We start from the raw sequence: 27,037 nt of genomic DNA, 5'->3' as shown, positions 1-27,037 counted from the left end.
TGTGTGTTGTGTCAAAGAAACTCAACACAACCCTGCCCCAATTCGCTTGCAGAAAGAGAAACGACAAAACTGGAAAAGCTATTTATTTTTTAAAACAGCCCTTCAGAGTTACGAATTCATGAGCTTAGAGAACCAGAAGTAACAAGAGGGTGAGTCTTGTTGCTGTTCTCCCTAAAAATAATAATAGCAAATAGTAATTATGTAAATCAAGACTCTAAACAAAAAAAAAATCCCTTTTGCCACTAACTGAACTTAAAAGAGGTTTTGTGGGGGAAAGAAGTCTAATCGTCAAATGGATTTATTATTTATAAAACGAAAAATCATGTCAGAAGGAAAGAGAACCACTGTCTCAAGGCAGCGGTCTAACTTTTAAGTTAAGAGGAAAACTTACTTTGTAGATAATATAAAATAAAAACTAAAAAAATAATCATAAAAATAAAAAAAAAGTTTTAAAAACTGACCTTTCCTGCTAGCATCTGTGTGGTATTTGGTTCCCTATTCTAAACTTTCTTTCTTTCTTTCTTTCTTTCTTTCTTTCTTTCTTTCTTTCTTTCTTTCTTTCTTTCTTTCTCTCTGTGGTATGTTTGGTTCCCTTTTTTCTTTCTTTCTCTTTTTTCTTTCCTCCTCTCTCTTTTCTCTCTCCAAACACGCTTAGCACCTGGTTGCGTGGCTCAGCCTTCAGCCTCGTAAGGAAGACGTGCCAAGCAACCGGGGTCAAATTTATACTGATTTTTCACCCTGGCTATTAATGCTAGAAGCTCCAGGTCTTCCTATCCTTAGAGTTACGACTGCCTTAAATCTTTTATCTTTAGTAGAAAGCATCTTTTGTTAAGATTTGGCCAACAGGAACACCTAGAGCTAGCTGTGATCATCTCTGATCAGTTTATTTTAAGGAAGGAGCACATCTGAATATCTTAGCAGGATTTGACCCGGTAGACGTAGGGATGAGGACTGCATATAGAACTTCTGTAAGTGAACCAAGAAGCTGAAAACAACAACAACACAAGGCTTTCTTCCTCAAAAGAGCGATTTGGTTTTCTTTATTATTTCCAAATTTATTATTTGAAAGAACCAAGCTGTGGAACCCACCCCACCCTGGGCGGGCGGCCATCTCTCCAGAGGCCAACCTGTTGCGATTGCAAGGCTCAAACCTGCAGGAGGCTGCTCCGACACCCACCTGCCCATCTCTTCTTGCGTGTGTGGAGGTCATTCTCTTTCATTGGGGGTCTCCAAACTTGGCCCCTTGTGGACTTCAGCTTCCAGAATGCTTCCAGCACTGGCTGAGGATGCTGGCTGAGGAATTCTGGGAGTTGAAGTCCACAAGTCTTAAAAATGGCCAAGTTCAGAGATGCTTGCGTTAAATCCTGGGTTCAATTCTCCCCACGGGCCCTGTTCTCCTCCCCCCCCCCCGGTGTACATGACTTTAGAGGTTTTGTTGCAATAGTCCAGAAAGCTTTGGAGCTCCATGTATTATCCTAAACACAAACTCTGAAAGATGATCTGTCGTTAGCAAGGAAAGGCACAAAATTTGAAACCCTGTAAGGTGCGTGCGCAAGGTAATTTGAAGGCAGGGCGGCTGAGGCCCAGGTCTCAAGCTGGTTTGGTTCACCTCTGTTTGAGGCTCTGCTGGATATCGTCATTTAGAGAGGCAACAATGCACCAGATAGGAAAAAGTCAAATATTGCTCTAAAAGTTGTGTTTTCTCAAGTGTTAGTCATTTCACGATAGGTAGACTTCAGCTCCCAGAATTGAAGTCTTTACATGGCTAACGCTGAAAAAAGCCCACTGCTACGAAATTTAGTTTCAGGCTTAATTCAATATATTGTCCTACCGGGTGCCCTCCAGCCTTGGCCTACGGTGTCTAAACGCTCCAGGAAGCTTCTCCATTTGATTTTTGGCAGACCTCAGAGGCCAAAGGTGGGTCTAGAAACTTCCCCCTTGGGAGTTCCTGGGACTTTCCAGCCCAAAGTCCTTCAGGGTTGAGCCACTGATTGGATAAAGGCACTTCCAGTGCAAGGCACGTGCGAATTGGCTAAAAAGGACCCAGGCCACGTCTTTATTGGCCTTCCCTGGCCATTGCAAGTTTGAACTTGCCTCGAATGCTGGAGGAAAAAAAGCCCTACCTCTTGCACAAAAGTGCAAATTCAACTTCCTCTGTTTGGTTAAGTGATGGCAACCCTAACAGGCTTATCGCTTCCCCTTTTTCCTTCCTGCTGACAGCTAGATTACGATGATTTGCGGTGGCTGCTTTGCAGCCTACTTCCTCCTCGAGGTACATTCGGTCCGGCTGTGGGAACTGGGAACTTCCCCCTCCTATAACAGCCCTGGGGCACGTGGACCAAGAAGGGCCCACATCACCTCCTTTGGCCAGGCCGCCACAGCCCACCCCGTCCCCCGTGGCAGGGGGCTGCCTTCTGCGTCGGGAGAAGGGAAACAAATCCATAATGCACCAAAATAAAGTCCTTAAGAAAATTGGCACTTGATTCTGAGCACGTCCCCTGTAGGCGTCGTGCATTTCCCTCCCCCCTCCCAAATTAGGTGTTTGGCTTCTGTTGTAGGCCAACGCATGGCTGACCAGCTAGCTCTTTGCAAAAAAGAGGGGTTTGCAACGTCATCGGGGTTCCTTGGAAAGGGTCAAAATAGCGGTTTCTGAGTTTCTAAGATGCTGGTTTTAAGGCAGCCATGCTGGTGGTTTAAAGTTATTTTAAAGTGGCCGAAGAGGTTTTTCTCAGGGTTTTTGAAGGGAAGGAGCAGCTTCTGAAACACCTTCCCAGCCAGAGGAGGACAGTTTGACCCAGGGAAGAAAAGAAGGGAGAGGGAGGGAGGGAGAGGTGAGAGAAGGAAAGAAAGAAAGCAGGGAGAGGAGAGAGGGAGGGGGCCTTGTTTTGTTCTGGAACTGAACATGCTGGCTTTGTGTTTGGGTCGCCACGGCCAAATGAGGAGTTGGTCTTTAACTACAGTTGTTATCCAAGGGCATCTGGGGTAGTAAAGACCCCCCCCAACCGGCCACTGCAAGCATTGAGGGTACCACCACCACCACCAAAAAAAAAAAAGCCAAATGCAAAGGAAGACGTGCAAACCGATAGAGATGGGGGAGACACACAGGCTGAGGGGATCCTGGTGGAAAAGTCACCCCCCCCCAAAGGGAGCCTTGCCACCCAAATACTAAATGCAGCCAGAAGAGGCCAGTTCTCGGCGGGGCCGTCCAGCGTCCTGGGCGAGAGCCATGGGGAGGGGGCTCCGCCAGCTGTGTCAGAGGGAGGTGTACTGGTTGCTGACCGCCCGGAGGTGCCCCCGGCTCTGCACCTCCACCTCGTAGTCACTGTCCCACCGGTGGGGGGCGGGCGAAGGGGCTGGGCCGGGGGAGGCGCTGCTGGGGCCGGGCCGGAGGACACCAGCCAGGTCTTCGGGTGGGGGCACCAGGTGGAAGATCTGCTCCACGGAGTGGCGGCGAAGGCTGTCGGCCAGGCTGGTCCGCGGGCAGCCGGCAGGACTCGGCTGGAGGAAGCTGACCTCTGGCGTGCAGGCGTGGGGGGACGGGGGGAAGGCGGCTGGGTGTCCGGAGGCTGCGGGAGAGACGGAAGGAAGGAAAGGGGTGGTCATCTGCTTCAGAATCAGAAGACGGTCGTAAAATGGGGCAACATTCACTTAAGAAATGTCTCACTTAGCCACAGAATTGTTGGACTCCGTTGGGGTCGTTGAGTTGGGGGCCGCCTGTATTTACTTCCAGAGCAAGAATTGGTTTGTTTAATCACCACCGCAAAAAAGACCAGGTCTGATCTGCTTAGTGACCGTCGCAACTCACAACCACGCTGGGCGGGGCTCTGTTGCAGTCGTAAATGGAGGGCCTTCGGGGGGGGGAATTCAGCAGGGGAGCCGCCTACCTTGCAGGGGGGGGACGAAGACCACGTGCCGAGAGAGCTGGACGCTGCAGGCCGTGCCGCACTCGAGGGGGATGGGGCACTGCTGGAAGTGGTACAGCATGTCCAGGACCGAGGAGAAGTGGAGGTGTTGAACTCGGCACTGGCCCCGCTCCGTCAGGGAAAGCCGCAAGTGCTGCCGGAGGAGCCACAAGAGACGTTACCCTCTGACACCCCCCACCCCGATTCCCCCTCCCCCGGCATGGCCCGTTGAAGGAACAAGCCCTTCGCCCTCTCTACTTCCTGCTTCCCCGGCTTTCAGACCTCCATGAGGACTAGAAGCCTTATCTCGGCAACTCTACAGCCGGTTTCCCTTTCGGCACGAAGCACAAAAGTCCTTACAGGCAGTCCTCGACTTACGACCACAATGGAACCCAAAATTCCTGTTGCTAAGTGAAACCTCGGTCGAGCGAGTTTTGTCCCGCTTTATCCCCTTTCTTGCCGCAGTTGTTAAGTGAGTCACATGGTTAAGTGAAATTAGTTTCCCCCTTGACTTCTGTTTGTCAAAAGGTTGCAAAAGTGGATCACGTGACCCCGGGACACGGCGACCGTCATAAATATGAGTCAGTTGCCAAGGGTCTGAATTCGGACGACGTGCGTGTGGGGGTCCTGCAGCGGTCGTAAGTGTGAAAAACGGGTCATAAGTCCCTTTTTCAGTGCTGTTGTAACTTTGGACTCTAAATGAACTGTTGTTAAGTCGAGGACTACCTGTATTTCCAAACAAACCAGTTCCGGTTTCGCGTCTTCTAACAAGGACCAGCTAGAAGGCGCGAAGGCCAACCGGGGCTGCGTGAACCAGGGTCAGCTTGCGGCGTCTGCGCTGGGGGCAAAGGGAAGCGAGGCGTCACCTTGGCTTTTCCTTGGAAGTTGAAGGTCAGCACGTACTCCCCCCGGCGGGTCTCGCTCTGCCGGATGAGAAAGACGCCGTGTCCGTCCCGGCCTTGCAGCTGGACCAGCTGGGCGGCCTTGACCCGGGAGATGGAGCCGTGGAACCAGGGGAAGGCGGACAAGTAGTGGTCGATCCTCTGGGCCGGCTGCTCGGCGGGCCTGGAGAGCAAGGCCCCTGTGGGGGCGGGGAAGGAGGATGTTAGCTGGGGCCCAACACGTTCACCGATTACATCTGGCTTTCTCGGCCTTGGCAACTAGACTCCCAGAATTCCCCAGCCAACATGAGGCAGAAGGAAGCCGGGCAGAAACATGAGATTTTTGCATTTTGTCTTTCAGGCAATAAGCAAAGCCTTGCTGGGGGTCGAGAGAGGAACTACCCGCTGGCGAGGCAAGAGACCCCCCAGCTTAATCCGCACCATTTTATTCTCAGTCGCCTGAACAACTAGAATGAAACTCATCCCTCAAAGTCTCTTCCCTAGGCCCCTCCCCCCACTCCGGGATCATTAGGGATAGCCAGCCCCTCGCAGGCTGCCCCCTACTCTTCCCCCCACCCATCCACGCCACGCCCCACGGCCAGGCACCTTGGTGCAGGGAGTCGGTGCTGCTGTTGGCAGGGCTGGGGGTGCCGGCCTCCGAGCGAGGGTCCGGGGTGCCCTCGAGGGGGCCTCCTTCCGATCTGAAAAAGAGGGGCGGTGAGGGATGAAACAGGCAGGTCGAGAGCAAGGAGGAGGGGGGAAGGGGATGTTGAAAATCCTCGGTTTCACCTGGTTTAAAGGTGCAGAGATGCATCACAGCGCTGTCGATACAGCACAAATGCTGACGCTCTCCTGGGAAACCCCCCAAAGCCAAGGTGAGCAAAGTCGTTAAGCCAGGGGAATCCTGGATGCTCTCCGACCTTGGCGGTTTCCTTGCGGACATTTCATTGCCAAACTAGGGAACATCATCAGTGCTAGGAGGGAGAGGGATTTGCAGAAGGGAGGAGGAGGAGGAGGACTGTGGGGTCCCTGCGCTGTCTGAGCTGGGTGGTTTTCTTGCAGACGTTTCATGACCCAGCTAGTTAACACTATCAGTGCTGACCAAAAACCACCCAACTCAAGAGAGCAGCAAGGATCCCACAGTCCAACCCTGAGCCACAATTGTTCTCATCTATCCGTCCTTCAGCCAGTTGTTTCTCAACCTCGGCCACTTGGAGATGCCTGGACTTCAACTCCGGCATGGGGCCGGAGTACCTTAGGGAACATCTGCTGCCGGCATCAAGCTCCCTGCGCCCTGTGCGTTCCCACAGAGAGGGCCTCCTCAGGGTGCCACCGATCAGAGAATGTCGATTGGTGGCGCCCAGGGGGAGGGCGTTCTCTGTGGGCGCTCCGGAGCTGTGGAATCAGCTACCGGTAGAGCTCCGGATGGCGCCCGATCTTCGCTCCTTTCGTCGCGATCTCAAGACGTTTTTGTTTGTACAAGCTGGCCTAGCCTGATGGGGATCGGTGGGGTTGTTTTATCTTTGGTCTCTTAATTTTATCTTGGGGTTTTTAGAATTGTACTTCTATTGTTTTAACTAGGGCAACTGTTTAATCTTTTTTTTAATGTTTGTATTTGGTATTTTATTCTGCCCTGTGAACCGCCCTGAGTCCTCAGGGAGAAGGGCGGTATATAAATGTTATTAAATTAAATTAAAATTAAATTAAACTCCCAGAATTCCCCAGCCACAAAGCAAAGTGCAGCCCAGCTGTGGCCTTGAACAAAAATAAAAATCAATCTGGTTTATTCTGAGAGCAATCGAGTTCTAAAGGCCTCTTTCCTGCTTTGGAAGGTCGCCCCCACCTTTTCTTCCCGCACGACTCACCTGGGCAGGCCCTGCTGAATCTCCGCTAGCCAGGCGGACAGCTCCTGCTCGTCTCCAGCCTCAAATATTATTTCGGTGGAGGCATTGACCTGTTTTGGGGAGAAGTGAGGCATTAATCCCACTGCAGAAGCAAAACCAGACACAGCCCTTCTCCAGATAAAATGGGGGTGGGAGGACTTCGGGGGGGGTCCTCTAATCGCAGGAGGAATTTTCCGCTCTCTTAAGTGAAAAGTGCTCCCAGATCCTTTGGGAAGACACGCCAGATGAGGGCGGTTTTCAGCCAGGCAGGTGGGGGCACTCGAGTTGGGAAAAGCATCTCTGGGGCGGTTGCAGACAGACCCCCGGCCCACCTCATGACGACTGCTCTTTCTGGGGCTCGTGGCTCCCCCCCCCCCGTGCATTGCAGCAGCTCCCTCTGCTTTCTGGAGAGGAATCCTGCTTCTGCACACAGCCATCCAGGAAGGTCCCAGAGCACCAGGCGGGGAGAAGACCAGTTCTCCCGGCTTGGGGCTGATGCAGCCGTGGGGAAAGGAAGCTGCTCACCTTGACCACAAAGGTGTGGAGGTGGTCGGGCATCTCCAGCCGAGTGCACGCCCGGGTCTCTTGGATCGCCAAGCACGGGGACTGGAGTTTGAGCCTGGAGCACTGCCAAAACATTAGAACAAGCTGGAGTTAAACATGTTTTTTTAAAAAAAGATTTGTGGGCCCAAGCGCTGAAGACGCGGCGGGTCCACAGGGAATTCATGGAGAGCCGGGCCATGGATTTGCCAGACAGGCCATCTGCGGGCCCAGCCCCATGGCCGGCTGGCCTGGGGGGCTGTCCCACAGCGGAGAGTCCTGGCCGGCTGTTCTTGGCTCCGAGGGGCAGCATGATTCACGGGCGTTAAACCAACTTCCGGGAGAGGGTCTGGAGCAAGCGTGGGCCAAGGCTGCAGGAGACGCAAGCAGCCCCCCTCCTGCCCCCAGGCTACATCCTGGCAGCGCCTGCCTCCTCCGGGGCAAGGTCTCCTCGGAGTTCAACTTCATGTCAAAGCTGCAGGAAACCTTTTGGATTCCAACATCTGCGAAATCCCTCAGGGAAGGAGGCCAAATCCCTGCTTCCCTCCTCCCAAAGACGGAGCAAGATTTGTGTCTTGCTCCCCAAAAGGAGAGCGAAGGAAGGGAAAGGGCCGAGGGGCCGTAGGGAAGCCGGGATTAAAACCAGGGCTGGAAAAATCGCTCTTGAGCAACAACGTCCGGCATCAAATACCTTCCTATGCCATTTTGTCAACGCAACGTTCTCGGGGGGGGGGGACACACTGCAGATGGTTAAAAGCAGTTTTTACCCTCTTTTTTTTCTCCCAAGGCGTTCAGTGCTCTGGGTGCAAGTCCACTTTTACTGATTGTTCACCTTTCACCTCTCCGTAAGACAAGCTTAAGAACTGGCCCAGGCAAGGCTGAACCGGTAAAACTGGACGGGCTGGGAATCTGAGCAATAAAGTCGCCGGATCATATCCGGGAGGTTCCCAGGGCATCCGGCCGGCCGAGAGGACATCTAAGGCCAAATCCCAAATTCCAGTCCTACCAACAGATCCCAAATTCCAGTCTTCCAACAGCCCCTCAACCTGCCTCGATTTCCCCTTTGGGAATTCAGCTTCTGCATTGCTGTTTCTCCATTCACACCAGAAAACCCAGCAAAGGGTGCCCAGCATGCAGCAAAACAAATCTATTAATAACCTGCGGAATCCGATCGCTTTTGAGACACTCAGCTGGGCTGGGCTGAAGGGGAGGGGGAGCAGCCAAGTCCCTTTGAGCCATAAATGGGGGGGGGGTTTCCTCAAATATCCTATTCCACCCCCATCTATCTTGGGTCTGGGCCACTTCTGCTCCCTGGGTCAGGCAATGTCCGTTCCGGGTTTTGCCTCCTCCTGGGGTTTGCGGGCCCATGAGTCACAGCCTGTCTGCAGTTTGGAGCCAACTGTGAGAACAGCTGGAGGAAAATGGACAGGGGGGGGGAAGGGGTCCAGATTGCTCATGCATTGGGAGGGGGAACAGCTTCAGAGTGGAAGGCAAGGCAAGCCTCTTCCGTTTTGCAAGTTATATACACTCCGAGTTTGTTTCTCTTTGTTGGCTTCCAGCATGTTTGGCAAATTTTCTTGCTGGAAAATCTGGTCTGAAAAATGTTTTTTATCGTGAAGGAAAAAAGGACATGAAATCCAGACAGGATGGGGCCTTCTTTAGGGGTCCTGTGTGCTCTGTAAGCTAACTGGGAATCCCAGCAGACAAAACAAGCCAGCCGGGAAAAACATTTCTTCCAAGGGTCCCTGCAGAGACTTATTTTCACAAGCGCAGCAGGGTCCACCTGGATACAGGTACCGTCGTGGTTTGGCTTTAATCCCTGCAAGTAGAAAGCTAACGCCTCAGGGAAGAGATAAGTCTCCTGGTGCTCTTTTCCCTGTGCACTTTTTTTCTATTTGCAAGTAAACAGCCGGGTTCATTCAGAGGTATAAAATGCCCCCTCCTCAAGCCCCACTCATCCCAAAATATTTGGGAGTGAGGGTAATGACCACTTTACATTTCAGTCAAAACAGGGAAAGGAGTCCTCAAATAGTAGAGAAGAGGAAGGAAGGAAAGAAAGAAAGAAAGAAAGAAAGAAAGAAAGAAAGAAAGAAAGAAAGAAGAAAGAAAGAAAGAAAGAAAGAAAGAAAGAAAGAAAGAAAGAAAGGAAAGAAAAGAAAGAAAGAAAGAAAGAAAGAAAGAGAAAGAAAGAAAGAGAAAGAAAGAAAGAAGAAAGAAAGAAAGAAAGAAAGAAAGAAAAAGGAAAGAAAGAAAGAAAGAAAGAAAGAAAGAAAGAAAGAAAGAAAGAAAGAAAGAAAGAAAGAAAGAAAGAAAGAAAGAAATTTTCACTGGGCCCAATAAGAACCATCTGCTTTTGCAGACGTTCCTCAAAAGGGAATCCGGAGCAACAAAGCTCTGAAAAGACGGGAGCCGACGTGTGTTTGGTTGCGAGAGATAAAGAGTCCAGCGTGCAGCCTTAACAGATGCCCTGCAAAACAGAACAGAGCGTCCTTTGGGTGCACAAACATCCCAAAACACCCCGATGGCATGAAAAGCGGGGGGAAAAAACCAGGCAAGGGAAGAACCGGCTCCGCTGTTTGCAAAGAGGAAAAAGCATCGCAACTGAAGGAAACCCCATGAAAGTGTCACAATGAGTACAAATTGCACAAAAGCAAATTGGGCATGCATTATTTTCTTTCCAGTCTGGGCTTTCGAACAAGGGGGCAGAGAGCGAAGGAGGAGTTATTTTGATGACTGCTGCGTATAAAGTTAACCGTTTTCAGTTTATTTGGGGATCCCACCAGTCCGCCTCATTCTTAGTCGGAGGCTCCTTGCAATATTTACCCCGCCAGAGCTGAAAAATAAAACCTTCTCCAGCCCCCGATGTGTGGGACTCCCTCGCCCCTCATTCCCCCCCGCCACCCCGCAGCCAGAAATCTTGCAGCCCAAGGGAGAGCCAAGGGCCGGGGGACGCCTGTGCTCCCCAATGGAGGGGGGGCCCTCAGAGAGACCGTCTGAAGACCACCACCCCTGCACTGAGACCACCTCCAACGGACTCCAGCAGAAGTCCAAAAGCTCGGAGGAATAAACCTCCAGTCCCGGTGACCGACTCAGGTGGAATCCTGCAAGATGGAGATTTGCCTCCATTTGTGAAGATTGTGGCCATTCTTTGGGGGAACTTTGGCCAGAAACAGAGGCAATCTCCACGGCTGACAGCGGAGGAGGAACAGCCATGGCTGACCAGAGAGAGAGGCTCTGTGGGCCAGCAGCCAAATTCAACTTCCGGGACCACCAAGCAGGGTTGAGAAAGATTTGTCTGGAATCCTGGAATTCGGAACAGTTCTGGGAAAAGCTCAGAGGCCTCCCTGGTCAAACCGTTCGGTTCAGAAGTCAGCCTCCCCATCCCGGGGTTGACCAGGACAGTGAGAGAACCAGGGGACAAACCAAAGTGAAGAAGAGACTTTATGGGCCACGCTTCCGCAAGGAAAGACGGTTTCCGGCAATCCTACTTTGAACCACAACCTAGCATTGGAAGGGACCCTAAAGAGCAGCAGCTGAACAAAGTTAGAGCCAGCCTTTTCTCTGGGGGCAACACGGTACCTCACTGGCATCCTGGGGGTCTGGTCCAGCATCACTTGGAGATTCATGCTCCTACGGAAACTTTCTCCTGGGTTTTCCTGGCCTGTGTCCAACCCCCGACATTCAGCTGGAAATGAGGAAGGCAGCCCCAGTGTTCCCACAGCCCTGCCTCCTTTCAAAGTCCTGCACGCCGGATGCCGGGCAAGGGGACCCACGGGTGACGACTACAAGATCTGCCCGTTCACATGAGCTGCCCTAGGGCCAAATCAGTGCCGCTTTCGGAGTTACTGATGCGTGCCCAGCCCTGCCCTGAGCGTGCCCAAGAAGCAGGCACGTTGGCCGTTGGTCTAGCTCAGCCCCGGCTTCTGAGTTCTTGGCCCGGCACTGCGTGTCACCTCAAAAACCACTTTCGGCCACATGTTTTCTTGGGAGGGGAGGAAAGGAACTAATTCGAAGAAACTGCGATTCAGAGAAAGAAGAACCTCAACACCCTCGGAACTGGAAACGGGGCAGAGAGGAGGGGGGAGCAGGCTCACAAAACGAGCACAAACACACAATGTTTGCAAAGAATGAAAGTGGCCTCCGCCTGCTAAGAAGCTTGTGGCATGCTGTGGCATGCCAGGATACCTTTCTCCATCAGCTTCAGAGGCTCTGAGTGGCACAGGGGACCTTCCCAAACGATGCGTAGCTCATATTCAAGGTTTCCTACAAGGTACCTGGAGAATACCCACAGTTCCTCCTTTAGGAGTAGTACATCAAGTTTCTAGTCCTCTCGGCTTGGTCCCGGAACCTCTGAAGCCAACACAAAGATGGCAGCAGCTGAGCTAATGCTATTTGTTTGACCCGGGTCAATCCAAAGCATCGCAATTTTATTTGCACAATGGGGCAAGCTTGCTTGGTGTTAACCTTGGTTAGAAGATGTTTTTTTTAAAAAAAAAATTACTTATTCAGCCCATTTGGCTACTTTAGAGTTCAAGGCATTGACGGGTGCAGAAAATAGCCGAGATAAAAAAATAATCAGATGACATAGGTGGTATGAACGTACAGGACCCACCTGTGACTAAGCCCCGTCACTTATGTTTTGGAAGAAGGTCCCAAAAGGAGTGCAGTGACTCTCTGTAATTGGTTCCATGCGCCTTAAATAACAGAATAACAAGAGTTGGAAGGGACCTTGGAGGTCTTCTAGTCCAACCCTCTGCTCAGGCAAGGAAACCGTCTACCACGTCAGGCAAGTGGCTATCCAGTCTCTTCTTAAGAAACCTCCAGTGATGGAGCACCCACAACGTCTGACAAACAGAAGAGAGGCTTTGAAGTCTTGGCACAATTCACAAAAATCCAGCTTGCAGATCCCCTCTGCTTGCAGATCCAGGGTTTCGAGTGGGAATGAGATTGCCAGCTCAGATCCAGGACGCAGCCTTCCTTTACTGCCAAAATTCACCCCCGGGTCGCAGCCAGCAGCAGCCAGACAGACAAAAGTGCCTATTCAAGTCTTTAGAGCACATAACATCCTTGCATTTTAAAGATCAAAATAATTATTTTAAAAAACACAAGTGTTTTGCAATTTTACCCCAGAAATATCCTTAACATACGTCTCCCCCCCCCTCAAGTTTGCCTTTGATCTCCTGCACCCTTTTCCCCTTAGCTTGGAAGGACAGCAGGTGGATTTCACCTACAGGAGCTTTCAACCCAAACCGTTTCAAAAGGCTGTTAGCATTTTTCATACTTTCCCTGTTTGGGGTTTTGGTCGCAAGCCTCTTAAGGACGAGTAATTAGCAAGACAGAAATGAATAATTGGATATAATAGGATCCATTGAATGTTAAAAAAAAGAGCCAGAAATTTGCTCTCAAACAGCCAACATCCCAAGAAACCTGCCTTCCTTCCTCTTCCCCTCCACTAACTTATCCCAAAAAATAAATCTTTTTTTTTTGGTTGAAAACAGGGCATTTCGTGGTCTTTAAATATTCCGTGCCGAAAACGGTTCTCGTGAAATGAAAGCGACTGGGCCAAACATTTGACACCTCTTTCCAGAGCAATGTGAGGGAATTTCCTTTTGCAAGGATGAAAAAATGCAGAAAGCAAAATTGTTTTTCCCACCCTGGTGTCCCTGATGTGCTGGACTGCATGCCAGAGGGGCGCCCCTTGGAGCCTCCAGATGTGCCAGACTACAAGGCCCATCCTTCCCAGCCTGCACAGAAGAGAGAAGCGATCCCACGCCTCCCGAAGGGAGCAGCCAGGCGGAGAAAGCCGAAGGAGGCATCAGGAGAGGAGCAGGCCTCTCAGCTGGGATAGGAAGGAGCCGATACTGTGTGTTTTTCTTGAAATCACAAAAAAGGAAAGACAAGCGAAAACCGCACACTTTCATTCTGCTCAAGAGTGAAACATCACTTTTTTTCAGCCAGTGTCTCATGCTCAATTCTCTGTCAAAACAAAACTGTTTTCAAGGAGAAAATTTCATTGTGGAAAAAAAAGAACCGAAAGGGTAAGAAAGGAAAGGATTGATTTGTAGATTGATTGCTTTATCGTATGGTGCATTCACATCACATCTCGATAAAAACACAAGAGATAAAGAATAGATAATATTTTTATAGGTAATAGCAATAAAAAATTCAGCGACTGGGACCTTGCAAGTCAGGAGTTGTCGCTGGACCTTGCTCCAAGGGCCAAAGGCCTCTGGGCGGATTAAAAGTCAGATTAAAGCAGATTTGAAAACGAAAGCTGTGGGGGGGATGGGGAAGCTGCACGTTGTCTATTTTTTTGGCAAACGGGGTGTCCCCAGCGGCCTCCCCCCCCAGGCCTGCCCTCCCCGACTTCCGCCGTTGCTTCTTCCCACCGAGCACATGACTGCCTTCAGCACGAGGACACAGGAAACAGATGGAGGAGATGGGCTGTGCATCGCAACCCGAAGGAAGGCAGATATCCAGCCATGCAGGAAATCAGAAAAAAAACCACAGCCTGATCTGGAGAAAATATGTCCTGCCCCCTCGCTGATCCCCCTCCCCAAACTGGGCCAGGCCCCCAGGCAGTTGTGCCAGAGGAGAGACACTGGCTGGATGAAGAAAACTGCTGAGACAGCAAAAAAAGATGTTTTTTTGGGGGGGGCGTTGGGTAGGAAGACAAGAGGAATGTGTGGTTGGGGGGGGGGGAGAAATCAGCCATTTGGGAGCAAACATACAAATATGTGGAAGGGAAGGCACAGATTCTGTGTCTTGGGGGGGGCTTCTCCAAGAATCAGACCCTGGATTATGGGCCACGGAGTCCCTAAGAGGAAGAGGTAGCACGTGCAAAAGGCTTTCGAAGGGTGGGGGCATTTTCTGGGGGGAGCTCCTGAGGGATGATTAGCTGCGGGGGGGGAGGCAAACCCTAAAAGTTGTCTGAAAGAAAAAGAAAGAAAGAAAGAAAGAAAGAAAGAAAGAAAGAAAGAAAGAAAGAAAGAAAGAAAGAAAGAAAGAAAGAAAGAAAGAAAGACCTTCCTGCTTATGGAAAGCCAGAGTCCCACCAGCCTCCCCAAGGTGACGGGAAGTGGCAGCGTCGCTTCTCGAAACTTTCCTGGAAGGGCTGAATTGCAGCACTCGATATTTTTGAAACGCAAAGGTTGAGCTGCAGGAAGTGCTTCCTTCGTCACACAGGGTGGGGGCTCCTTAGACTCTGCAGATTAGGACATCTCGTGCTCAGAAATGTGTTTCAAATTAAGGATATTGTCAAGGTTTTATGGGGTGAGAGCAGAAAGCTTTGCCGTGATAATCTGTTGAGAAAAGGGAGGGCAGAGATGACACCCCAAGTGTCTAAGGCAGGGATCTCCAAACTTGGCAATTTTAAGAGTTGTGGACTTCAACTCCCAGGATTCCCCAGTTGCTGGCTGGGGAAATTCTGGGATTTGAAGTCCACGTGTCTTAAAGTGGCCAAGTTTGGAGATCCCTAGTCTAAGGTTAGACCAAGCAAGATACCAAAGAGTTGCAAACTTTGCAAATTGGAGAGAAGCCGGAAGAAAAACAAGGGAAATGAAGATATTTCCACATCTGGTGCTTGGTGAAGCGGCACCATTTCTTTGAAACTCTTCTGAAACCCTCGGCATTCAAGCCAGGCAAGCAAAAGTGAGCAGAGGCAGGATTGTACCTTACCAAATTCCAGTGGCTAAATTTACCAGCCATCACTCTGGACAAGAAGACAGGCGGCGTATAAATTTAATAAATAAAAATGCAGTCAGAAAAATGCTCCAGCTTAGATGGCATTTAGCAAACTTGCAGAGAGAGAGAGAGAGAGAGAGAGAGAGAGAGAGAAAGTAAGAGAGAGACAGGAGAAAAGAGAAAGAATGAGAGAAAAAGAAAAGAGAAGAGAGACAACAGAAGAGGAAGAGCATGAAAGAAAGTGAGAAAGAGAGAAAGAGGAGAAAGAGAAGAGAAAAAGGGAGAGGAAGAGCATGAAAGAAAGAGAGAGAAAGAAGAAAAAAGAAAGGAGAAAAAGAGAAAGAGAAGAGAGAAAAAGAAAGGGAGAGGAAGAGCATGAAAGAAAGAGAGAGAGAGAGAATGAGGGGGGGGCATCACTTTGCCTAATTTCACAGGGTCCCCCGGGGGGGGGCCTAAGGGCTCCTGCCCCGCCTGACATGCTGCCCCTCCGAAGCTTCCCATGTTCTCTCCTCTCTTGCAAGCAGGCTAAAACCAGCCCTTAGGCAAACTTTCCATAACTTCATGATGTTAGAACAACAAATTCTACCGTAATACCCACTTTCTGCCTCGGGATACTGGAATTTTTTTTTTCAATAGCCCACGCATCCAAACAAGACAGGGAAAGCATTTTTGGGTTGTTGGTGTTTTTTTTTGAAGCCTGGAAAACTGGCCCCCACCCCATCCCGCCCACCCAAAAGGGCAGGAGTTAACAATTGTCTTTCCCCCCCCCTTTTTTTTTCTAGCGCCCCTCGGAAAACAACCAACCTGCCAACCAAGAAAACATCCAATTCACACACAACCTCGGGGTAACTGAGTTTCCAAAATAAGCAGCCGGAAGACACACACACACACACACACACACACACACGTCAGGCTGTGTGGTTAGCGACCTTCCCCGCCAGCCGCCCTCCCCCTGCCCAAACGTCCTCATCCGGAAATGACCAAGGATGGAAAAAAGTTGTGGTTTAATAAATGACAAAGCTTTTGACACATCTTGCCTTGCTTGGGCTGCTTGCAAAACTCCGAAAGGAGCGGGCCCGCAGATGACACAAGGCCCCCGGAGCCCGCCGGCGTCTGCTTTCCTGGCGGCCTTCGAAGAAAGAGGGGGGACCTCCGGCCGCCCAGAGGTGGCACCTGGCATCAAAGCTAGGCTAATTCTCCAAGCTTTGCCATAAAGCAGGGGTCTCCAACCCTGGCGACTTGAAGACGGGCGGACTTCAACTCCCAGAGTTCCCCAGCCAGCTGGCTGAGGAACCCTGGGAGTTGAAGTCCACCCGGCTTCAAGTCGCCACGGTTGGAGACCCCTGCTGTTAAAGGTCTGTTGTGAACTTTTCCACACAAGCTCAACATCGTTTGGAGAAGTAGAAGCTAGCAGACACTTGATCTCCTGACCCACGGCAGAGTACCAACCTGGCTCAGAGGGCTGAATTTGAACCCAGGGCATGCCCTTCCAAAGATACCCTCTTCCCCAGGACCCTAGCCTGGCTTTTTTTCTCCAGACTCCAAGAAAGCTGGCTTCTCTTTTTTTTGAGCACCCAAGAATCAAGGTGGATTTAAAATGCAAAGCCCCCAGACTTCATTTTCTCAGATCCAAGACAATGCGACTATGAACACTAGGAGCAGACACAGAAATGGCAAGCAAAGGGATTTTGGGGGGGGGGGCTTTGAAAACTGCAGCCTAAAATAAGGGGTGTCCCTTGGGGCACAGTCGGAGAGGATCCTGCCAGGAAGGTTGCTCCAGGATCTCAGATGGCGTGTGAGGGCCTCCAGGACGCTGGGAAACAGTGCAAGAAAGGATGAGACCGGTCTTTCGAAGACGACAATCCATTTGCTATGGAAACGAGAAGAAATTCTAAGGCTGGGAGGGGGGTCACCAAGAGGAAGAGTGATTCCCAGGGTGAAAAAGTCTCAAGACAAGGCTTCATCGTCCTCCTCCTCCTCAACCTGCCTCTCACCAGAACATCTGGATGACATAAACAACTGCAAACATTTCCATCGGAAACACAGATGTTCCTGGGACTTTCATCTTGGCTGTAAATACTACCTTGGAAGCTAGCAAAAATGGACAAGCCAGACCTTGAATTGGCTGGGGGAGGCAGGGGGGGGGGGAGAGGAAAGCTTTGCTGGCCTGGCTGATTGCAGCCACTTCTGCTCCTCCACCAGATGCATTTGGGGCTGGGCTGGGCTGGGGGCTCCAGAGATGCTGAGGGCAGGCAAAGCAGCCCACGCAAAGCCCCAAGGCCTGTCCTCCTCCAGACCTTAAAACTTTTATCTCCAGTCCTGGAGAACCTCAAGGCCACCACTGGAAGAAATAAACAAAAAAAAAAACTGGCTTTGCAAACTTGGCTAGACTTGAGTTGTGCAACAAAGTCTCCACATCCTGAAGAAAATGCCTTCAACGAATTTTGGACAGGATGCTTTCGATACATTTCCTCTTTTTTTCTTGTCTCTCAAAGAAAAAGCGCTAACTCAGATTCATTCGGTGGCCAGGGTGAAATTTCCCAGGCTCTGCTATAAAACTTGACCAAGGCCCCCCCCCACCCCCCAAAAAAGAGCCCGCGGAAGCACTTTCATCCACGTACTAAAACGAGGCCCCGTTTGTTCCACTCTTTGCAAGGCGTTTCCAGAGAAATGTAAAAGCACTCTCTCAAAATGAGCGAGGAGGAAAGATGATATTCAAATTCCCCAGCTAAAATATTCAAAATAATGAAAGGGTTATTTTTTAAAAAATATCTTAGGAATGGGGGGGGGGGGAAGAGAGTAACAATCTTGAGGGTAAGGAAGATCTTGAGGGTAAGGAAGGCATCATTTGGGACAATCCAACTGTGATAAAGGCGGGATAAAAAAATAAATAAATACAATAATAAAGTAATAAAGGCCGGATAAAATCTAAAAATAAACAAAGTGCCCTTTGAGGAATTGTGGATAAACTCAACCAGCTTTCCCCACCTGCTGGCTTTCAGATTAATCAGACTGGATGCTCAGAGCCTCCCCTTCCCCCCCCCAGTGAGCAGCTGCCTGGCCATGGCATGGAGTCCCAGGTCTGCCCATACGTGTGATGCCATGCATGCATGCAACGCCCGGGCACAAACTCAAAGATCTTGACTGAGCAGGCAAGCAAACCAGGGTAGAACGACCCAAACACCTCCTCCTTAAGAACCAGACAAAAAGAGGACACACACACACACACACACACACACACACACACACACCCCAAGGGAAAGCCACCCCGCTTTTGGAAAAGAGGAGACAACCCAGAGCGCTGTGTTTAGCATTTGGGAAGGGGGACAGCCAGAAGAGGAGGGGTGGGCACCCCCCCAAACCCGGAGTGCTGTTTTCTGCCAAGCCTACGCCAGCTTCAGCTGAATCCCCCATTCACTGCCTGCCTTGAGGGATGAATGGATTTCTGTTCTCGTGGCAGCTTTGGAAGAGATGGAAGAAGAGGCCGCCTTAAAAAAAAATCCATTTTTTCTCTAACTGGTTTTGACCTTCCTTGGCTGGTCAAAATAAGAAGGCAAGAGGGGGACAATTCCACATTTTTATTATTTGCTTTGGAAAATCCAGACTTTTCAGCTTTTCTCCTTATTTCCTAGGGGCCGGTCTTGATGGAGGTGGCATCTAAGGAGCCTCCAGGCTTCAGTCCTTGGCTTAGGGGGGAGGGGCAGGACAGTCACACCAAGTCTGCAGCCTCGCTTGGTAGCTAAAGCAGGGATGGAAACCTGCAGGAATCCTTTGAAAATTCTGCCCGCCATCAGTGGCACCAACCAAATTACCATCACCCAGCAGCTGCTGGGGGCATCGGACTGCCCACCGATCTGGGTGCCTGCCCAGGCCAACGCGGCTAAAGAAACCGAGACAATACATGTAATAAATAAAATAAAAAAATAATGTATATATATCCGCCCATGATATTCAGCTAAAGTAATATCTCAAAAGAAGGAACAGACGAAAGAAAGAAAAAAGTTGAAAAAAGTTCTAAAACCAGGAGCTTTTAAAAGATCTCAGATGAGTTCCAGCAAGCCTTTTAAAACAGCTGCGTCAATTTGTTCCACGAAGATGTCCTGAATGGTTGGAGCCATCCAGAAGATCAACTCCCCTCCCAAAAAAAGAATTAAATCTCCGAAGAGCAAAGACTCTGAGATAAAAGAGGCAGCGCTGAACAAACATTAATAAGGGGGAAATAGTCTCCACCATTCTAGAGATCCCAAATCCCACCATTAGATCTAAGCACAAAGGCTCCTGTCATCCCAGGGTTCATTTCTGAGATCTGTTACCCACTCTTCAACATTCGGCTGAAAGCCCACGGCTACCAGTATGACTTCGCTCGATTTCTCCAAACTGCTTTTAGAAGTATTTAAGCACAGTTCCCCGCCTACTTTTTGGGTCAGCAAGATCCCAGGAATTGAACGATCTGCTGAAGGAAGAGGTTATTTCTTCTGTGCGTCCACCTCACAGATGTTCAGAAAAGAGAGGGATCACAATGCAGCAAGGAGGGGGATTTGCAAGAATAGAGACCACTTACCTTGGGGGGATCAAACAGCGCCAAGGCGTAACTCTGGCAGTCCGGAGGCCCTTCTTTATATAAAACTAGCCGGCATTTCTGCCAGCAAGTCCCACTGTCCTCCGTCACCATCATGTATTTCAGGTTGCCTTCTTTCTGGATCTGTATGGAGCAGTCCCTGGAGATGGCCCATGGGAAGATCTTTCGGGCAAGGCCAGATCTCAAAACCAAGTCCGCCATCTCCCCTTCGCCAGGGCCCGACTCCAAGGATCTCCGGCGGAACAAGCTACGCCAGCTCCTCCGTAGCCGGTCCAGAGAAAAATGTCTCCTGACGCCCAATGGAGAAGTGGGCACTGCCAGTTCTTCAGAACTCCAGGACTTGGGAAGTCCACCTGAGCGGACCTCAGAGGCCCGGCTGACCTGGTCCGACAATTCCACCTCGACCTTGGTCCCAACCGTGCCCGAGGGTCCCTCACCATGTTTCTGGCCTGTGTCCCGGTAGTCTCGCACTCTGCTGAAGGGCAGGATGTGAAGCTGGTCCGTAGCATTCGTACCCTTCACCTCGTGACGGAAATATTGCTGGAAGAGGTCCGCAAACTGAAGGGAGAAGTTCTCAGCGGCCAAAACTTCGTGCTGGGGGTTCTCGCTGACAAAGTGCAGGTACTCCCTGGCCAGCTCCCTGGCGGTCGTGATGGCGTGCTGCTTGCAGAACTCGTTCCACCCGCCGGGGTGTCCGGAGTCGCCCGATGGGATGGCGTGTCCATTCATGGCCAAGTCTGGAGATCTCCTGGGGTTCTATGAAGGAAACGAGTTCCAGACACGGACAAGAGGGAAAAGAAATGGTGTGAGGATCTTGGGAGTTGTAAGTCAGACCAATTCGGGACAAATAGCAGAGAAGGCTAGTCCAGGCAGCTGGGGACCATATTGAAAAAGGGCAGGCAATTGAGAAACACACTATGTAAGATGTCATCACTGCAGGCCACACAGACGTTCAACGGTGACTTCTATAAGTGGGAAACCTATAACCAACTCAGTAAACACCAGGTAGTCAAGAACACTCCCATCAGTTGGATGGGGCAAGCTACTCGTATATAAACAGATAGCAAGCTCCCCTCCCTTTTAGCACTGATGATGTTAGCTAGTAGGGTCATGAAACATCTGCAAGAAACTCGCCACGGTCAGAGAGTGCCAAGGACCCCCTAGTTCAACCTTGAGCTACAGAGATGCCACCAGCGCGGCTGGTTGGCTCTGCAGACAATTCTTGGACACGCACCAGGGTCCCACTCTCCTCAGCCCAACTACATCAAAGTGCATCGGCCATCCTGAGGACCTCTCCCAGGTTCTCCCAGGACTGTCTCCCAAAGCCGTCTCTACCCAAGCGGCTAAGCCACAAGAAGGGATCGGGCCCTTCAGCAAGCCGGCACAGCTCTCCTACAGGCCCTTTTAAAACTGTTTGAAAAAACTCCTGGAGCAGAATCGAGGTGGCTACAACGCCCTTCAAACATGACCTGGCATGTCCTGGACAGAGTGAGCAAGGAGGGGGACTCCCGTCAACGTTCCTACACAGCAGCCTTCCACCGCTGATAGGTGGAAGGGAAAGCAGAAAGGAAATACAGAAAGAAACTGGCCCAACCAGCTCAGAATTAGGGAATTGAAGTCGACAAGTCTTAAAGAGGCCAAGGGTTGGACCTACGGATGGTTTCAACCTGTCTTTCTCAACCTCGGCCACTTGAGGATCGGAGGACTTCAACTCTGGGAGTTGAAGTCTACATGGCTGGGGAACTCTGGGAGTTGAAGTCAAGTGGCCAAGGTTGAGAAACACAAGCTAGTCTGAGTGGTCTGTGTTCCCATCTCTCTTTGCCATGACTGGGCAACCCTCAGCCAATCCTCCTGCCTCGCCTAACTCTCTGGCTTCCCAAAACAGAACAAGAGTTAGAAGAGAGCTTGGAGATCTTCCAGTCCAACCCCCTGCTCAAGCCAGAGGCATTCTGGACAAATCTCTTCTTAAAAACCTCCAGAGATGGAGCACCCACAACTTCTGGAGACAAGTTCTAACTGTCAGACCCAGAATGGAATCCTGTCCTCTTTGCACATGCCAGATTTAAACATTAAATTTGCCTGATCCTTTCTCTGGGACCCCTCTTGCATGTACGAATGGTGCCTGGCTGGGAAAAGACAGATTCTACACACCCACTTGCGGGATGCTCCACCACTAGCCTGATCTTCTCTCTCAGGACCGTCAGGCCCTGCGAAAGAAACCCCCAGCATTGAGGGGTCTCGTGTGGGTGTGCAAAACATCCAGCCGCAGCTCTGCCAAAGTGTACAACAAGTGAGAAGTCCACTTTGCTCCAAAGTTTTTGCAAAGCTCCCGGCCATCAGGCTTTTCTCTCTCCTGCAAAACGGCTCGTTTTATCCTCCTCAGGCAAGGAAGCCGTGAAACAGGAAGCTGGTTCGTTGTGCGGCCCCACACTGCCGTCTCCTCGTGCAAGCAGGCCCCGGGCCTTCCTCGCCGCAGCGGCGTGGGCCGGCCAGGGAGTCACCTTGAGGAGGTCTTCCTGAGGGTGAGAGATTTTTCCAAAAGCAAAACAAAAGCGGGTAACATCGCACAGAATCCCTGTTTACTCGCCTGGAGACAGTGAGACTAGCGAACTGAAACGCAGGGAGCTGTTGAGTGTGTACGTACACCAACAAGCCCACAGGCACAGTGCTTCCAGCTTTTAGTTACCGTAATCAACCTGGGCACTTTTTGACATGCCCGAGTGAGATTAAAATCGATAGATTACTCCTCTTCCTTTCTCTGCACTGTCTTTATAGTCTGTGATTGTGTGCGCACCTCCTTGCTTGCTCACACCTGTGCAAAGCCCCCCCACCCCGATCAAAGGCACCTCGATGACCTACTTTACAGTAAGCCCTAACCTGAGGTTCCCAGACCACAAGGTTTGCCTTGTGCACTTCCTATCCAGCCTAAGCCCAGCGAGCACAATAAGGTGTGAAGCCGTGTCACTCATGTATTGCCTTGATACAAATCTTTCACGTAATTCGGCAAGCTGATAGGAACACCACTCTGCTAGGTCAGAAAGAGTGCAACTATTAAGTTTCACCGCCCAAAGAACGACGTCGGTCTCTCGCTTCTGGCTCATCCTTCTTCAAAGGGGAGCCGGTCAGGCTCCTGCTGTAACCACTGGACCTCACCCGACCAGTGTGCCATTCGGGAGAGACCCCTGAATCCGGGCCTTGCCTTTTAGAGACCGGGGTGGGGGGGGGTGGGGTGGAAACAGGCAGTTCCCAATTCAGTGGCGGCATTTGGGACACAAAGTATGAAAAAAGGAGCAGAACACCAGGATTTGGGCATTTCAATGTGAGTCGGCTTTCCTCCTGGTGATAAAGGACCCCCCTCCCAATGCTGGGACTACAAGGCCCCCGCAGCCCAGCCTGGCAGGGATGAGTGGAACTCATGTCCCCAAAGCTTTGGAAGACACTGTCTGGTTCTGGACTTTGGCTCTCGCGCGTGCCCCCTCTGGCCCAGTCACGTGGCCGTAAAGGGGCGATGTCTCTGGGCATCTCATGACTTCTAAGAGGAAGAAAGGGCAGCAGAAGAAAAGGCCAGAGGACCACGAAGAGCTCGCAGCTCAGCCGAAGGGCTGAGGAGTGTCCGGCCCGCAGGTGGCACCCAGTGGGCTTAACAAGCAGAGACCGAGGGGCTCCAGGAGGATCCCATCTCGTGACCTCTAAGAAGAAAGGGGGGCTTGTAAGCAGCAGCAGAGGGGAAACCAGAATAACAGAGCTGCACCTTAGAGGACTTCTAGCCTGACCCCTGACTGGGGGGGGGTGGAAGGCAGACCAAGACACCGAAGAGCCCTCCCCTTGCAGAAGCCAGCCTCTCCTAATTCTGGGGCGGGGGGGCACTTCATTGGTCAGGCACGGCCGCCATCCTTGCCAAAATAAAAACCACACAAGCTTTGCAAACCAACCCGAGAGACGCCGCAAGGAGCCGAAGCTGCGTGCCGCTGCGTAACGTGCTTCCAGGTGCCCGAGTCTCTTGCCCCCACGGGGCCCCCAGCTCCGGGTCTATCTGTGTGACCAGCCTGCCAATGACTCAGCACCAGGCTTCCTCCCAGACGCAACGACAACGTCCTGCTGCCCCGTGGGCCAGGGGTCCCTAGGAAACCGAGGCAGAGGGGTGGGAGTGCCCTCCCGCCCGGTCCGTCTAGGGCTTTCGGCTTCTCCGGGACCCGCGGCCCCACCCTAACCGCCCCTGCCTCCCAGAGGGGCCATCTTTGAACGGGCTTTTCCAAAGACGCAAACCGCAGAGAAGAGCAACGACGAGGATTAAAGGCCCGGAGAATGAAACCTATGAAGAACGGTTGCGGGAACTGGGGAAAGAAACGCTGGGGGGACAGGATAGCAGCACTCCAAGGGCTACCATAAAGACGAGGGGGGGCCAAGTTATTTTCCAAAGCCCCCGAAAGGCAGGACAAGAAACAACGGTTGGAAACTAATCAAGGAGAAAAGCAACCTGGAACTAAGGAGAAAATTCCGAAGAGTGAGGACAATTAACCGGTGGAACAGCTTGCCACCAGAAGGTGTGGGTGCTTCACCCCTGGAGGTTTTTAAGCAGAGACTGGACAGCCACCTATTTGAAATAATGTAAGACCTCCTGCTTGAGCAGTGAGGTTGGACTAGAAGACCTCCAAGGTCCCTTTCAGCTCTATTCTGATTGAAAACAGGCACGCACGCCTGGCTGGGCCCCATTGCTAGAGACAATCTGCCTGGCCCCAGATTCTTGCAAAAGTCTCGCTGGCCATCCCATGCAATGAGCACGCCCCACCCGCAAGGAATGGGAAGCAGAGCCGTGCCCGCGAGACGGCCCTGGCGACCCAAAGTTACATAAGTCAGCTCCCGCGTCACAGAGCCGAGGATCTCTGTGGAGTCCGGCGGGCGGGCTGTCCCTCGGGGGCAAGGAGCAAAGCAGCCATGTTTGCAGAGCCCACCAAGAAGGTGACACTTTGGGAAAGGCGCTTTGGTGGCCGCGGCTCTGAGCCTCCAGCCCGGTGCAGGCAGGGAGAAATCGGACACACGTTCCTAGCAGCACACCAAAAATAGAAGGTTGCCCCCCTCCCCCTCCCCCCCCCCGCTCTCGGTTTTTTTGCTTTGAAATGCACAATGGCTTTTAACTTGCACTATGGAAGGAAGGCCCCTCCCAAACTTCCCCTTGTTATGAAAGGCAACTGGGCCCAGCGGGAAGGGGTGTTGCCGTGTCAGCAGGTATGCCCATGCCTGGGAAGAAAATCCACACAAACACACTCGCGTTCAGTTCCCTCAAAGGCCCAGACAGGCTGCCCGGGTCCCTCTGGAACCGAAAGGGCAACGGATGGGCTTTGCAAGGGAGCGATCTGAACGCAGCCCTTGGCTCTCCGGCTTGAGCAGGCAGTTGGATTAGAAGACCCCCAAGGTCCCTTCCAACTCTGATATTTGTCTGTCCTACAGCTGGTCTTCTTCAACAGAGCCCCCCTCTCCATCCCTTCTGGGGGGGGGGATTAGGAAAAAGCAGAGCAGAAAGAGAGGAGAAGCCAGGTCTGCAGGGCCAAACTGAAGCCAAATTAGAGAGGTTAAGGAAGGGAGCAAGCGACCCATCGTGTCTCTGTTGAACCCGGGTTTGTCTCAGCAAGACTTCTGTTGGAGCAGGGAGCTCCCCTGGGCCAATGCTGCACAGCAGCACCACCACTGCCTGCGAAGCGAGCATGCAACCCAGACCCAGCACCCCTGCGGTGGCACGCCAAGCCCCACCGCCACCCAACGTACGTACCCCAAGCGCGATGTTCTGATAAGCTTCTAAGAAACAACAGCCTTTGCTGCCCAGCAATCTGGTTAAGGGAAGAAGCCAGGATGGTGCGTCTCCTTCGGATCTCAGTTTAATCCAGCGGGAGTCTAACTCTAGCCACTTTAAGACTTGTGGATTTCAGTTCCCAGAATTCAGCAAGCCCGGGGAATTCTGGGAATTGAAGTCGACAAGTCTTAAAGAGGCCAAGGGTTGGACACCCCTGCTTTAACTCAAAAGTTTGCAAAAAAAAAGCAACAGCTACAAGTCTACAGAAAGGTATTTGCAAGCAAGGAGAGCGCACCATGGGCTTTGTGGTTGGTCCCAACAACTGAAAAGTCTTTGGCATCCGAAAAGTATTTCAGCCTCTTTGACAACCTGGGAGTTTTGGCCCCATCCTAACCAACACACACACACACACACACACACACACACACAGACAGACACACTTTTTCCAAGCCCAAGCAAGTTCCTTGTGTTTTGCATGTATCCCTTCCATTCCTACAGTTCCCCCACCTCAACGCAGGAACTCTGCGGCTCATCGCTCCTTAAAACAATCAAAAGAAATAAAATAGTGAAACCTCACGCAATTTTGGATTCCCCCTGCGCCCCCCTCCCCCCCCCCGCCAAAGGGAGCCGGGGTCTCGTTCTCCGATGTTGGAGCGTCCAGATGTGGGGCAGCTGTTTGGAGCCAGCCTGCCCCCCCTCTCTCCTCGGGCAGGGGGTGGCCCCGCTTTCCCAGACGGACCCCCATCTCGATTCGGGCTGCTCCGATGCCCAAAGTGCCGCCCGGGGGCGATCATTGGGGGGGCGCTGCCCCGAGACCTTCCGCGGACAGGCAGCCGCCTTCGCCAGCCCGGGAAGGGGGGGGTGCTCCCGCGGCTCCCCCCGCAGGTGCCTCCGCGCAGAAGCCCCTTCCCGGCCAGGAAAGCGGGGGGGGGGGCGACGGGGCTGGCACCGGCCCGCTCCCACCCAGGGATGGCGAGCCCCCCCCCCAAAAAAGAGGCGCCTGCGGTCCTCTGCCCCCTCCCCGCGCCCCCCTCCCCTCCTGCCTCCCCTCTCCCGGGCGATGGCGGGCACTCTGCACATGCTCCACCAGCCCCGCGCCCAGCCAGCTGAAGCCGGAGCCGCCGCCGAGCCCGCCCATTCACCTGCGCGAGAAGCGGCGCCCCTCGGCCGCCCGGCCCATGCCGCCCGGGCCCGGAGCGCCGCGCCGTCGGAGCCGCCTGCAGCCGGGAGGAGCGGGGGAGCAGGCGGGCCGCCTCGACGCCGACCCGGCCCGACGCCTCCCTGGCCGGCGAGGGGCGGAGGCGGAGGCGGCGCCGGGCGGAGGCGGCGGCAGCGGCGGCTGGAAGGAGCGGGGGCACCGCCAGGAGGACCCGGCTGGGAGGCGGCAGGGGGGGTCTCTTCGTTAGGAACCCCCGCTCCATCCGAGGGCGCGGACGGCGGCGGGGGGCGCCGAAGTCCCCGGCCAGGGACCCCCCTTCCTGCCCGGGAAAAGGCGGGGGGCTGCAGAGTCCGAGCGAACGCTTGGATAGGAAGCGGGGGGGGAGGCCTCGCCCGGGCAGGGTCGCCCCAGCCAGGATCCCTCTGCCCGGGAATCCTTGGGGGGGGGGGACGTAGCGCTGGGTGCGTGGAGCTCAGCGGGGTAGGGTGCTCAGGATTCGCACTCTCCTCCCGACCCCAAATCAACCAGCCACACGGCCAGTGTCTTCTTGCGGGCGGGGGGGTGGGAGGACCTCAACCCATGTCCCCCCCCACACACCCCCAGGGAAGCCCGGCCAGTCTCC

General features: G+C 52.4%; 1 protein-coding gene across 6 annotated transcripts; it reads right to left on the bottom strand.

Moving 5' to 3' along the window:
* Nucleotides 1-68: 68 nt before the first annotated feature.
* Nucleotides 69-26,532, bottom strand: SH2B3 (SH2B adaptor protein 3). Of its 6 annotated transcripts, none has more exons than XM_081339397.1 (8): nucleotides 26,399-26,532; nucleotides 19,451-20,224; nucleotides 7,192-7,293; nucleotides 6,649-6,737; nucleotides 5,390-5,484; nucleotides 4,769-4,983; nucleotides 3,885-4,056; nucleotides 69-3,566 (listed from the first exon to the last, which is right to left on the bottom strand). In XM_081339397.1, exons 2-8 carry the CDS (start codon nucleotides 20,195-20,197, stop codon nucleotides 3,253-3,255), a joined length of 1,734 nt encoding a protein of 577 aa, XP_081195523.1. In that variant the 5' UTR covers nucleotides 20,198-20,224; nucleotides 26,399-26,532; the 3' UTR covers nucleotides 69-3,252. The 6 variants fall into 6 exon arrangements, with proteins under 6 accessions (XP_081195523.1, XP_081195522.1, XP_081195525.1 ...); XM_081339396.1 differs by having other exon boundaries at nucleotides 19,451-20,216; nucleotides 26,399-26,528; XM_081339399.1 differs by lacking the exon at nucleotides 26,399-26,532 and adding an exon at nucleotides 25,764-25,820.
* Between the last annotated feature and the right edge of the window lie 505 nt (nucleotides 26,533-27,037).

This window comes from Vipera berus, assembly GCF_964194415.1.
Source record: "Vipera berus genome assembly, chromosome: 14".
NCBI classification, from domain to species: Eukaryota; Metazoa; Chordata; class Lepidosauria; order Squamata; family Viperidae; genus Vipera; species Vipera berus.
This window is presented reverse-complemented; position numbering and strand designations above follow the sequence as displayed.

Coding starts and splice junctions, on each gene's coding strand:
- SH2B3 (XM_081339396.1), bottom strand. CDS start 26,436: ATGGGCCGGGCGGCCGAGGGGCGCCGCTTCTCGCGCAG. Junction 7,294..19,450: donor CGCTGTTTGATCCCCCCAAG/GTAAGTGGTCTC, acceptor ATGTTTTGGCAG/TGCTCCAGGCTCAAACTCCA. Junction 5,485..6,648: donor ATTCAGCAGGGCCTGCCCAG/GTGAGTCGTGCG, acceptor CCTCTTTTTCAG/ATCGGAAGGAGGCCCCCTCG.